The 14,661-nt window shown below is 32.8% G+C and overlaps 1 protein-coding gene across 1 annotated transcript in view; it reads right to left on the reverse strand.

Annotated features, from left to right (window-relative positions):
• The window catches only part of LOC129216245 (kinesin-like protein unc-104), a 105,136-nt gene extending 93,204 nt beyond the window's left edge, over positions 1-11,932 (reverse strand). The window contains exons 1-3 of the mRNA XM_054850443.1: positions 11,854-11,932; positions 2,264-2,399; positions 2,103-2,185 (exon numbers count right to left, since the gene is read on the reverse strand). Of these exons, the coding sequence (XP_054706418.1) occupies positions 2,103-2,185; positions 2,264-2,363 (183 nt within the window). The 5' untranslated portion in view covers positions 2,364-2,399; positions 11,854-11,932. The remainder of the gene's footprint in view (positions 1-2,102; positions 2,186-2,263; positions 2,400-11,853) is intronic.
• Positions 11,933-14,661: the final 2,729 nt, after the last annotated feature.

Below are 14,661 nucleotides of genomic sequence, written 5' to 3' on the forward strand. Positions count from 1 at the left end.
ACTATAAAGTAACTATTATCCCCACTAGCAGTTTGTCAAACAAATGAAAATTGCAATTATTTCTAATTAGTTACAGGAATGCTGGAAAAAATAAATGGACTATCAAAACACATAGTTAATTTCACTCACCAGTGTTGTTTAGAAAATAATCCAATAGAAGAATTTTCATTATAAAGAAAATATCTGATATTCACTGATTGAATTTTCCCCCCATATTTTGTAACTATACTCGGATAAGAAATAAATACTTTTGAACAAAAAAACAACAGAAAAATAAACAACATTTAAAAAACGCAAATTAGTAAAAAAAATGCAGAAATGTGTTTCGGGGCAAGAAGAAATCCCTTGTAAAATGCAGAAAAAAGACTTAAGCTTAAGGATGTAAAGACATTCAACAAAACTATTTCTTTGAATATTTTGCATCTATAAGCTCACATTTTTTTAATTGAAAAAGGGGTTCCTGAAAGATGTTTGCATTTTTTTTTTTTCATTTACATTAAGCAGCAATTTGTGCTCCCTTAAACGTTTTTGATTGAATTTGTATGCTTAAATAACTTGGTTCAGTATCAGTACTAGATAATATTTACTTACAGAAAACTAATCATTGTTCTACTCTCTTGATTGTAACAGTTTAAATACATATCCCATTCTTCATAATAAGCTATGTATAGGTAATATTACAAAGTACAGTGGAGCCCACTTATTAGAATATCGATTAAGAGAATATCCCACTTAATATAATACATTTTCAATGTACCAAACCAATAGCTGATTATTTTAATGTTATGTGTTATTTTGATCCCGGTTAATGGAATATCCCGCTCATTAAAATATTTTTTCGTGGCAAAATGGCTATTCCATTAAGTCAGTTTGACTGTATATTTACAGTCAGGTTTTATTTTTTGAAGCTTTATTCTAATTCTACTAATAATTTACTTGACAGTAGAAACACACATCAATAAGGAAAAGGTCCTTTTATACATTTTATATTGTAAGACATCAAATACTTCAAAATTTAAAAAATAAAGTTCAAAGTTTTTTTTTTCTCTACTCCAATTACTTCTACTGTACAGAAATTTCACATTTTTGCAAGAAAGATTGTTGTTGGCAAAGTTTCAATGTGATATACAGTGAAACTTGTCTATAGCAATACTGTCTATAATAATAAACCTGTCTATAACGATATTTTCCTTGGTCCCAAGCAGAATGGCAGCAATAAATAATCAAACTGTCTATAACAATTACCTGTCTATAACAATATCATTTTTAGGTCCCAACAGTATCGTTGTAGACAGGCTTTACTGTATAACTGTAATACAGTATAACGTCATTTACTTGAAACTGTTTCAACCAAAACCTTTTTTAATCAAAATTTTATCTTTTTTTTTTCAAAGAAATTTTTTTTTTCTTGTTTTTGTAAATTAACAATATCACTATAAGGTCATCAAGGGCAGCACTTCCTACAACAGACACTGAACATTGAGTTATCCATTCATTTCTATCATTTCTGTTTTTTCCCCACATCCACCAGTAAACTTTTGGAACATTGTTAATAATTCTAGCTTTGAAATGCTATTGAATTCAAAAGCGATTGAATTGAAAATAAAAGTTTTGTTTTTGTGAAGTTGTTTTAAATGCGTATGGGTGTTCAAAATTAATTGCATTATTAATAACACAATAATTACTACATTGCTACCAAATGACAAATGGATTAAAGCAAAATATCTATTCAAGGTCAACAGAAACTGAAGTAAAAAAAATACTCACAATGTGACTTATTAAAATTTACATTGAATGTTATTATTTATAAAGATTTATTGAGCAAATTTATTGCTTAAACTTAAAGTAATATGTTATTAAAACACTATATTTAGTGATTATTTCCTTTTTTGTTTTATGTGTGCATGTAAAAATACAGGGTTCAGGTTTCTGTAATCTCTTGATAGCCATTTTTTAAGTTCCATCTTTTTCCGAAGCTTTCAAACAACCAAAGAGGATCTTGTCTTGACCACTTCTGTCAATTGAGTTTCCAAAGTATCTTAATATCAGTATGAATTATTCAATAAATATTTACAAAAAGATTAACATATGCAGGTACTTACATCCAGGGAAAGGTAAGAATAATCATAATTAAAACTTTTGATTGAATCTTTGGTATTTCCAGGAGTTTTTGGGTTTGATATACCTAAAACAGAAAAAATGAGTAAGTGAAAATTTATAAATGTGCCACATAGAAAAAAAGCTAATGATTGTAAGATCTTACTTGTAGTATTTCCTGTCATATTGATAATACATTTACAATCTCTATTTATTTCTCTATTGTTAAAGGGACGAACCCTCACAGCTACTTTTACCGATGTCATTGTGGGTTTCTAGTATGTTACACTCTTTTAAAATATCTGGAAAAAAAAGGAGACACATGAATCTGAAATGATGATCCACATGTAAATATGTAGTCACACACAATTACAACATAACAGTTAAAAATATGAAATACCAGTTTTAAATTGTAAAAACATCAACATTTTCTGAAAATTTGAAAATATGTAAATCTAATTTATATTACTTGAAAAAAAAAAGAATGATATTTCAAGGGAAATGCTAAATATTGTACATATGTTCAAAGCACTATTCATAAGTATAACATAAGTACATTAAAAGTATTACTTATAAGTACTGTGCAGATATGTAAATGAAAGACACACGAAGGAAATAAATACAAAACATGACCTTTAATGGAATGTTGTAAATACATACGCAACTGCTGAAAATAGAATAAAAATATGCCCATAAAGAAATATTAAACAGAAAAAAAACTGAAACATTTTTGATTTAAAATCAAAAATAAATTTTAAAAAATCAATTGAAATTTAAAACAAGGTCAAACAGCATAACATATTTGACATTCTGTTTAAGCCTAACCTTAAAAATACACAGAGTGAAAAATAATTTCAACTTTCAGATAAACTCTCATGTAAAACATCATATTTAAACATTATGAAATTGATAAATAAAGACACTTACTAGAAGTAATAAATACTTTAAAAATTTCAGAATAGTTTATATTTAAGCTCCACCTTCCCCTAGCTGTTTTGGTACAAATTTTTACACATCACAAGGGTACCACGGAAGAGTTCAAGAAACATGTTTCCAAAAATATCTTAGCAAAAATGGTTCACTATTTTCAAGAAGGCACGGGAATTCCTGTAACTAGCTACATTTATATCATTCAATATGTCTGCTTTTGTGATGCAGGAGTATAATCTTCTGCGTCACAAGTCCAAGCAGCCTCTCCCCACATACACACTAACAGAACTCTTCTCAACCAATGATAGAATCCTCCTGCATGCCCACTCACCCCAAAAATCAATACCCAGCAGTCAGTCTCATTTCAGAGGGGCTGTGAGAGCTGAGGCCTCTTTTCCCTCCTCTTTCTAATGAAAGAAAATCAATGGTCTTGTTGTGGAGAAGGGCAGAGTGGATTATTAAGTGGGTGTCGAATAAAAACATGTTATTGGTGTTCGGATGGAAAATTTAATATTTTATAATAGGTATAATTGTTTTACTCAAAAAATATATATATATATATATATATATATATATATACACACAGTTGTTAAAGCATAGTATTTTTTATTTATTAAAATACTTACAAGTGCAAATAATAAAATAAACAAATATAAATAAATTTAAAATGTTGAATAAATAAAAAAATTTATAATTTACTTTTTTAAAAAAGTATTTAGCTCATTCTAAGCTAACGAGCAAATTTTATGAACTCAAAAAAGGGAGTATTTTTCACTAATAAAATATTTGATCAGTAATATATAAGTATGAAGGAAACTTCCATTCTGATGCCTCAGCACACCCTCCCTGATTCAATAAATTTTACAATATATTTTAACAATAAATATATTGTAAAATTATAGTAAAAATTTTACTTTTTCTTCCTTTTGTCAGTTTTTTTTCTTTGTTTGAAATTTTATCACTATTGCATATAGCTTGTATGCTTTATTCTGAATACAGGGGTATGGGTGTCACCACTAGGGGGTCTGAGGGTTCTGAAGCCACTGTTGGGTTGAGGAGGAAGATTGAGTATCGTACCTTTACATTAGTTGGGATTTGGTAAAATAAAATCCACTAATTTTTTAGAATTTATTACTATTTCAATTCTAAAAAGGATTACGTGAATAATTTATTATGTGAAATATGATTGCAAAATGTTTAATTATTATGTAATTAAAACAAAATAAACTTTTAAAGAAATTAAAGAACTGCTGTAAAAATAACGCAAAAAGAAAGCAACAACGGCTACAATGAAAGTTGAGGAGAAAAGAATTGCTGCTGAAGCGTCATTTTGAGTTTTTACAGGAGGACTCCAAGTAAATTACTTCTCCAAAAAACAACAAGAATCAAGTCCACTTACTTTTAAATAATTAATCCCCCTGACCCTATAAATGACGGGCCTGCTCGAAAGATAAGGACTAGCCATTAGAATACATGGCAATGGCGGAGGAAACCTCATGGAGCTACTGAGGATTTGCAGTGAACATGGAGGGATCCAGAATTTGTTCAAGGAGGGTGCGGTTGATTTTCTTAGCTTACCTACACTATGTATCTAATTTACACATCCTTGAGGGGGTGGAAGGCTTCACATTTTTATCTGACACAACAAAATATAGAGATTTATCCAAGAAGGTCTCCGAGAACCTATTCCTTTCCTTTTCTGTTGACACAGTTATTCTAAAATTGCATTTTAGATCTTCAATTTTGTTGTAATTCCGGGACAATGTTTCAAAACCTCCCTCTCCTTAACATGACTGAAGATCGTCTAAAATTGCCCATTTTTAGAACTTCAGTTTCGAAAAATTACAGAAGGAAAGCAACTGAATCCACTTCTTCCATTAGCACTTCCTGAAATGTGTACAATTGGGTCATTAAGACTTATTTTTTGCAAAATAACAGGGGGAACTTTTCCAAACTTGTCCTCCTAACGTCCCCAAAGATCGTATGAAATAGCACTTTTGAAACTCATTGTCCAAAAAGTTCCCAGGAGAGAGATCCGAGCCCAAATTGTTTTCCTTAATGCTGTCGAACTTGCACTAGAGTTTTAGAACTTCAACTTGGAGAAATTGCCAGTGCAGGGTCCCTCAAGGGAGGGTACGATCGCCCCTCCTTTGAATCCATCCAAGGCAGTGAAGGAGTAAACATAACAAAAGCCTAAAGCAGAGAATTCAGAGAGAGAAAATATATTCATCCACATTTTCTAAACGAGATTTTCCAAGTACTTGTGTGATAAATAAGTTAAATTCTTATTGAGAAGATCAAAAATCACCTTTCACTTACTCAGGGGTGCCTACAGGGGGGATTATGGCACAAGTTGCGCCATCAAAATTTTGGGGGGGGGGGGATTTTTTTTCCTTTAGAACATGAAATTTTTGAATTTTGCAAAGAAAAAATGTTTAAACTTATTCAACAAGAAATAGATGCATTAATAATACTTTTTTCACGTACCCTCAGGGTCGTTGCCGTAGCCCCCCCCCCTCCCACCCAGTTTTTCAGAAGTGGGGCCGTCAATATCATTTTGGCAATGCAACTAATGAAGAAAAAGGGAAACTCTTCGTTGCTTTGAAAAATTAAAATAGTAATTATAAATGAACAATTAAAATAATAGTGACAAAAGTATTTTTTCTGTACAATTTTAATGGAAAATGGAACCTTAAAATACAATTTAGAAACATCCATGATTCTCTTTTATTAAGAGTATCTAAGTAAGGCCACAGAAATGTACGCCGCTTCAAACATTTTTATTAACACAAAAAGAAAAGTATTCAGTACAGCACACTCTTCACTAGGCCACAGAGTGGGTATGTCTGCCTAGTCGGAAATTATGGGCTCGGCTCGAATAATTGTGCATAGAGTAAAATTAGCATAATGGGAGGGATGAAGGGCGCCAAAATAACATGGTGAACGCCTTGTCTCTCGGCGGCCCTAGTAATACAAAACCGTGCTTCATGGTTCTTCAGCAACATAAATAAATAGGACAGCTTCATTAGAACAGCCCATAGGATAGGAGTCGCCGAAACATTGCTATATGTTTTTTTTTTTTTTTTTTGATGAAAAATGCCCTGAAAATCATTGCTAAGAGGAGAAAAATGTATGGGTCATCGAAATAAATTTGAAATAGAGAGAGAGAGGAAAAAAATAAAACAGTTAAATGCAAAAAGAGATCCAAAGTATTGTAATGAATACTCACACTAAAAGTTTTTAATTGTTTGATTGTAAAAATCATAAGTAAATCAAAGCTTGATCAAGACATGCAGGTAGCATATTTAAATTAAAATGAAGTGGAATAGAGACCTAAGGTATCGCAGAAAATTACCACATCCGTTCAAAATGTTAAGACCTTTTTCTAAGGCCGTAAACGCTTGTATTGCAAGAAAAAAAAATATTAGGCTGGAAATTGGAAAACTTTATTATGGAAAATCCAAGCAAATAAACGTGTTTGGCAAAGGAAAATTGGAAAAAAATAGTGCCACAATATTTTTATCATTGTAAATTTTAATATTTTTATAAATAATTAAAATTTACAATGAAGATAGGAGGGACGTAGCCAAACTGAAAGGAAGAGTAGGGAACTCCAAACCCTTCTTTTTACGTCCCCAAAGCTGGCCTGGAAGTGAGTTTTTAAAACTTAAGTTTTGAAAAAAAACACGGGAAAACGTTCTCAAACCCATCTTTTACCCTAACGTCATAAAAGATGGCCTACACCTGAGTAATTAGGACCGCAATTTCGAAAAACGGTGAGAGTGCTCCTAACGTAACCTTTGAGAAACGCCCACTCAATTAATCATACGTCATCATTCAAGGCCGAATAGATTTCGTCTTTTGGAATTTAATTTTAAAAAAACTCCTTGAGATGTCCCAAAACTGTAGACCTACAATTATTACCGAAGACACTCAAAAATTTCATTGTTAAGGCTTCAATTCAGAAAATTTTTCAGAAGAGATCTCCAAAATCTTCTACCCCTCTAACATTATTTAAAATCGTCTACGCTTGCGTTAATTGAATTTCAATTTTGAAAATTTATCAGGGGAGGACTCCAAATCCCTCCACTCCTAATAAACCAAAAAATCTTCTAAAACTGCGGTTTCAACAGATCAAAATTTTTTCCAGAGAAGCCCCCCCCCCCCCTTCTCTCTCTCGCCAACATCATCAAAAACGTCTTAAATCTCGCTTTTAGTGCCCCAATATTTCAATTACAAAACATTTCTGGTCACGAGCCCTTCAATCCCCCCCCCCCCCACTTTCATCGAAGGTTGGCTTAAATTACGTTTTCGGAGCTTTAATTTCAAGACTGACGATGCACTAAATTTTAGCAAAAAAAGTCTACAATCACGTTTTTAAGGCTTTAAAATTTCAAAACATTCCGGGGGTGGGGGGTGGACCCCGCATTTCTCTTCCCTTTAATATCACCTTAGATTGTTGAAAACTGCATTTTTCGAACTACAATTTCAAGTTTTTCCCGGGGGAGTGCCCCCGAACCCCCCTTTGCATGTCACAATCAGAAATAATTCACAATTGAGAATGTGTGCTTGAAGTTTGTATTTTGAAAAATTATAGAACAATGATCCCGAGTTTCTTCCTCCCTTAGCATCACCATAGATTGTGTAAAACTGTGTTTTTCACATAACAATCTTGAAAATTCTCGGGGGAGAGCTCCCGGATCCCCTCTTCTGAACATAATTAAATATGACGTATGATTGTGTTGGGAACTTAAATTTGGAAAAATTATCGAGAGAGGCTATCCTGGACCTCCTCTCCCCTTCCTTCCAAACTTAAAATATAGTCTAAAACTGCGTTTTTATGTCTTCACTTTAGAAATAATGCAAGAAGGTAGTCCTCTGACGCCCCCTAATTCTGACTGAATATTATCCTTACGATTAAATTTATATTGCAAGTACTAAGGTCTAATAATATGACTTTCCCTGCTAAACCAGAGGCCAAATCTTCTCTCTCTGCATATTTGAACATGAGTTTGAAACAATTAAGGGGTCGCCAAAACCGTACCCCCTGCTTCCCCCCCCCCAAGTTTTTTGACCTAGTGACAGCCCTGGTACTCTTTCCAAAATTTAATGACCGTGTCCCTTTTTTAATAAAGGGAACATCACAGACGGCATGGAGTTGGTGTCCGTTTCAAAGCTGGATGAGACCATTTGATTTCTTTTCATTTTTTTATAAATTTTCTGTAAGTAGCACAATTTTGCATGATGAATACGTGTGACAATGATGAGAGGGTGAGAGGTCGAAAATGTTTTATTGTTTATAATAATTCTGACCAGTATGCTCTTAGTCTTTCATTGATTCATTTGCACCTTGAAAATCGTCAAGAACTAGTTTTGAAGTTAGCGAATAACATATTTTTTATCCCTCCAATCGACAATTAATATATTTTCTTCATTGACTAGCTTAAGCTTATATAGAATTGTTCATTTAACTTTACTCCCATCTTCTCTACCATTTTTAAACTGATTGTTTCAATTTATCATTAGATGATTTTTATTAAAACTTTCAGCTATGTTTGGTTTCACTGATGGAAGTAAAACAGTCTGTTCTGAAGGTGTTTAAATTATTTTTCGCAAATCATATTTACTTTCTTCTATGTCTGATGTGTATAGAAGGATATTTGATTCGTTAAAGTTCTGATTTTCGATGTTGCTGAATTGCTGAATCCATTTTTGAGGATTTCCGAAAAATATCTGTCACGGTGTGTGTGATCCATCTTTTCTGGCTATGCAACATCAATTTTGGAAAACTTACAGGAGAGCGCCTCCACTGTAAAGCCAGAATAACATCCTCTTTATCAACAAGAGTCATCTAAAACAGCGTTTCGACAACTGTAATTTTGAAAAATTTATAGGAGAGAGCCCCTGATTCCCCCTTCTTTAACACGATCAAAGACAAGCCTAGAATTGGGTGTTTGGTGTATCAATTTCAAAAAATTGCCGGGGGAATGGCACCGAAATTCACCTTCCACTAACATTATCAAGATCCATTAAAACTGCGTTTTTATAACTACAAGTTCGAAAATTTAAGTAGAGTGCCCTGCTACCCCTCTCCCCCCACCTCATCAACATTATTAAAAAATCGTCTTAAATTTGGTTTTCAGGGCTTCAATTTTGAGAAAATTCCGGGAACGCTTCCGAAAACTATTTTTCTTAACGTCACAAAGGTCGGCTACAATTGCGATTTTAGAGCTTCAATATTCAAGCTTTTAGAAAACTGCTTTTCTCCCAACCATAGACAGCATTTTTAAGACTTTAATTTTGAAAATTTTTCTGGGGCGAGCCCTATAGGATCTTTTTTCCCTAATGTTACCACAGATAGTCTAAAGCTGCGTTTTTAGAACTACAATTTTGAAAACAAAGGAGAGCCCTCCTTAACGTTAGACTATCTACAATTGCACTTTTAAAGTTTCAATACTGAAAAATTACCGGGAAGGGGCCACCAAACCTTTTATCCCCCTAACATCACCAGAGATCGTCTAAAACTGTGGTTTTAAAACTACAATTTCGAAAATTTTCATGGGAGAAATCCCTTGCTCCCCTACCTAAGTGACAAAAAAATAAAATTCCTACTGTATAAATTTATATTGTATAATTTTATTAATTACTCCATCCCAAGTCAGAAAGTTGAATCCCCTCTCCCTGTAATTATTCATACGTTTCAAAAAAATAATAATAATAAGGCGTAGCAAAATTCAGGGGTCCCAAAACTTATTTACTCAAGCTCTACGTTGTAAAATTTGGGAAAGCAAGGCGGGTCAACAATCCAACAGTAATCAAATAGTATTTGTTAGCGCTACCCCCACCCTCCCACCGTGAATTTGATTGGAAATTACATACTTAAAAACTTATCTTTAACCCGATTTGAAAGCAAGAAAATTTTTTTTTTTGGGGGGGGGGGGAGAATTTACGCCACTGAGCTTGGGGGGGATGAGCACCCCTGCACTTACTCCTTGATTTGTGATGGAACAACAGAAACTTCAGGACCAAGCATTTTTTCAGACCAAGAACACAGGATAAGTTGGTCCACTTTGAGAAAACTCACAAAAAACATGAAAACTTGTAGAAGAATTGAAAGAGCAAAATTCCAGTAATAGTAAGTAAGGAAAGAAGGGGGGAGCATCATCGAAGGTATCCCAAAACGATTCCTGCAAATTCGGTAAAATCGCACCAAGAGCCCACAATGATTGAAATTTCCCAAAATAACTAAAGCAAGTATAAGGGGATTACGAGAGCGGCTACATTTTTTTATAAACTTCATACTTCAATAGCCACACAGAGAAGGTTTTAGACTCCATGTTAAAAAAAAGTATTAACAGATTAATCTTTTTAAACATGAGAAGATTAATTTCATGTTTTGGAAATTTATTTATGCTTAAATATAGTGCTTTCGTTTCTAAGTCACTACTATTTTATTCTTTATACTTATTGCTATTTTAGTTTTATGGGAAAGAAAGAAACTCGATTTTTAATTACGTCAAAAAGATGTGTTTTAACTTCTTTCACTGAAAACAGAAAACAAAAGCAAGTAACGATTTTTCCTCATAATTATTACTGACCCAGGCAACGCCGGGTATTTTTGCTAGTTTAATATAAAATCAACACACATGAATAACCTGATATTTATGCATTTAAAAATAGAGTACTGGATCATTTGAACTCTAGATAAGGCACACTATCCAACTTGAAGTTTTTCCTCTATAAAATTTATTTATATACTTAATAGTATTTGAAAACCTGTCCAACAGATTCACCTTGATTAAATATTTTATCAAAGTAAAATGTATTTATTTTTCGAAAAGTACTTACCTGCTGAAAAAAAAAAAAAAAGATTGGTAAAGACAAGGTAAAAGAGGAACATTTTAAAATTCAGGATAAAAAAATACATAAAAAATCACCAAAAAAAAACCCACTAAATAATGTTGTAAGAATTTCTCAAGAGCTGCAAGTTTTATTCATAACTTTGTCTCCTTCAATTTTTTAAGTCACTAGATTCATACACAATGACAAAATTCAGAAAAGAAATTTTTAAAATTTCTAAAAGATTTCAGTCTAAAAATATCACAAAAATAACTATTTTTGTAGTGCAGCTTAAACATTTTTCAGTGCATAATATCTACCAACAATATTTGCATCAGATTAAAGAAAAATCATATAGAACTTTTGTAACAATTTATTAAAATGACAATCCCATAACTGAGAAAGGAATATTTACCTTCGTCTGGAAATCAACCAAGAGAAAACAAAGCTCCATCACGCAAAATTTTGCAACTTCAATTGGAAAAATTTGCTTCCGAGTTTGGATTTTAATCAGCAATGTAATGCGATTAAAAGTTGTTTTCTCACATTCAACACTTAAGCTGGATGTCAATATTTTGTATTAATAAGATAAAGTTACGCAAAAGAAAATCTATTGTAGCACTTTTCGCGTGATAAAAATAGCTATTGAAGTAAGAACTATTTATAGGACTCTCAAAAATAAAACGTCTTCATTTATAGGAGAAATTTAATACATTTTGAAGAAATAATATCACATAATAATTGAACAACCGATATCACGTAATTAACAAAGATATAATTACAACGAGTAGCATACTTTGTGTTGTGGGTCGATCAATAAACAGCACTTATCCAACTGAATGCTTAATTTTGATTAATCAAGCATTTTACAAGTCATTGACATTTAAATATTGATGCCCCCATTCGTAATCCCACTGAAAAGATAATTAGAAACAAACGATAAGTACAAGAAGAAATAAAACCTTTTAAACAAATGAAAATACTGACCTGATAAATGAACTATTTAGGTAATTTTATACATTTTAAAAGAAATTGAAGGAAATCTGTTTACAATCCTTTCTTTCCGTCTGCCGCATTCTAGCACATGATGCCAGTTCTCGGGCAATATTTATTTTTAAAGACCAGAAAGAAGAGTGTGGGCATTTCTTCACCGTCCAAACATATGAGTTACATTTTTGAAAGAATTCATGCAAATATAAAAAATGTTTTAGGCTGTTTTCAAACTTGATATCAGCTTCTGTGGGGAAATATTTGGAATTCAATGTAGGGTATGTTCGAATAGATTGACCGGTGTTTAACCAGGCGGTGCAACCAGACGTGGATAAAAACCAGGGCAGCGGAGTCGGACTGAATCAAAGGCTTAAAATTTTAAGAGCCGGTCAAAGTCCGTAAAACTCTGCCAGTGCTTGTGGAATTAGAGTTGACTGGTTTTGGCTTTGGGGTTAAGAGTCGGAGTCGAAGGCTCTAAAATTAACAGAGTCTCATTTTACCTCCGACTCCGCAACCCTGATGAAAACTTCCTATGAAAACTCACCCTGACGTTAATCCAGGGCTGATAGTGAACGCAAATAAAATTTTCTGAATACAGTTTGAAACTTTTGGAAACTATGAGAAAGCTCCCCCCCCCCCCCTCTTCAGCAAACCCAAAAATGTGAGTATCCATTTGAGTTCTAGCGTGAACGATAGATGGCGCCACTATTTTTTCCTTCCTCTGCTCTTTTTTTTTTCAGTTATTTGTTCCGATTTTTTTTTTTTTTTTTTGAAGTTTCGTAAATTTATTATTAACTAGTAGCACCCGCACGGCTTTGCCCGTAGTAGAAAATTAAAAGGTCTTTTTGTTCGTCTGTATATTTACAAATAATGTATGGTGAATGTAATGCCGAATTGGCTTTCCCGTGTTACGAATACACGTTATGATAACTTGATAATTTACTCGTCCATCTTATGATAATTTTGCTCGGGAAAATGTTCTTAAAATTTGAATAGAAAAAGAACAAAATCAAATTTTCGAAATATTGCTTCAAGGTGCACACCCCATGCTACAAACTAATTCTGTGGAAATTTCATGAAAATCGGCCGAACCTTCTAGGCGCTATGCGCGTCACAGAGATCCAGACAGAGAGACTTTCAGTTTTGTTCTTAAAATATAAAAATCTTCTGTGCGGACGTTTGCCACCATAAGGCTTTTAAACAGCTGGACCAATTTTGATCACATTTTTTGTGTGTAATTAAATTGTAGCAAGCATATGGTTTCGAAGCGCGATGTATCGAATCGGAAACTTTTTTGTTAATTAATTGATTAATTTAAACATTGGATGGTTATAACTCCCAAATTATTAATATTTATTTTAACCTATTGTTGAGTGAGAACTAAAATGAATATTTAACCCGTTGCCAAAGCACAATAAGAAAGTCAGCTCTGCTTTTTTGTAATGAAATTTCCTACTGTGATATATGTCAATTGAGAATAGACAATCCTTCATTTCTTAAAAGCAACGATTTTTGGTCACGTGATATATTTTAAACTAAAGTAGGAAAGAAATCGGGTAAACGTTTCTTCTTTCGTCGTAGTTGAATCATGTGGTCGGATCGGTGCTTTAGGTTTGCTTAACCAAATGATCAGAAAATACCGCACCTAGCAACATTTGTTTCTCGGCTCAAATCCATCTGAGTTTCGGCACCAATGGTAAGAACACTTTATGGATTATCAAACTAATCAGTACATTATTAAGAGAAAAGATAGTGGAATCTAAAGACGAAACAAATTTTATTTTAGTCCAACAGGGTAGCTCTATAAACGATTTTTATCTTTGGTGGAAAGAACAAATTAAGCAATATATGAAGATCACCCAAGTACGCAAGGAAAGATAGCAAGTGAGACAAATACTTAGCGAGAGAACGGGACTTAAAAGTTTCTGTTCAAAAGATTGGACCGCTAATCGGTCGGAGTTCGCTTCGCTTTATGATCGGCTGGACTACAGTAACGTGGTGACTTGGCGACTTTGGCCATAAACAAAAGTTACGTGATTATTTTTTTTTACATTTTAAAGCTACTGTTAATGTAATTTTTGTATTTTTTGTTTATTTGGCACAATATTTCAAATTGCAAAAAATTGTTTTTCGTTTTTAAAGAATTTTTAGTCATTTCAGTTGAAGAATGTGTTTATTTTACATCAGGCGAGGGATTAGTGATTTTCGCTTATCCAGAGAACTTTTTTTACTTTTATCATTTTTTTTAAACGATATCCTTCGATTGTTTTATTCTTTTTCATATGGGGACGTTGCAGCGGGATTTGACGTTTGTTTTCGATGGGTAGTTAGTTTTTTACACTTAATATCTGAGGACGATTTTTATCCTTTAAGTATGACTGAAGTAACAAACCATACAATCTATGAAGATCTTTCAAGTACGCGAGAAAAAATAGTTAATAAAACCACTGCTCAGTGAGCATTAGATTAAATCAAGTTGTAATAAATACACGCATTCTGACACCAAGCATCTTAAAAACATTTTCTTTTCACATATTTTTTCAACAAAACGGTTCAAACACTTGATAGCTTATTGAAGTATTTTAACTTTTCAATTTACAAAGTTTGAACAGAACAACGTCCTCTAGTTATTAGTAAAGATTCATCTGAATTTTTAGGGCTTGGAAATGGCGATACAAGGAGTTTTATTTAACAACAGACTGTTGAGTTATATTGCTAAAATATTTTTTTTTTCTAAAAATGTCAAAACAGCAGTTAATTTCATTACCATGAAATTTCTGGCCGGCAGCATCCTAGTTGATTTTT

This window comes from Uloborus diversus, chromosome 2 (genome assembly GCF_026930045.1).
Source record: "Uloborus diversus isolate 005 chromosome 2, Udiv.v.3.1, whole genome shotgun sequence".
Taxonomy (NCBI): Eukaryota; Metazoa; Arthropoda; class Arachnida; order Araneae; family Uloboridae; genus Uloborus; species Uloborus diversus.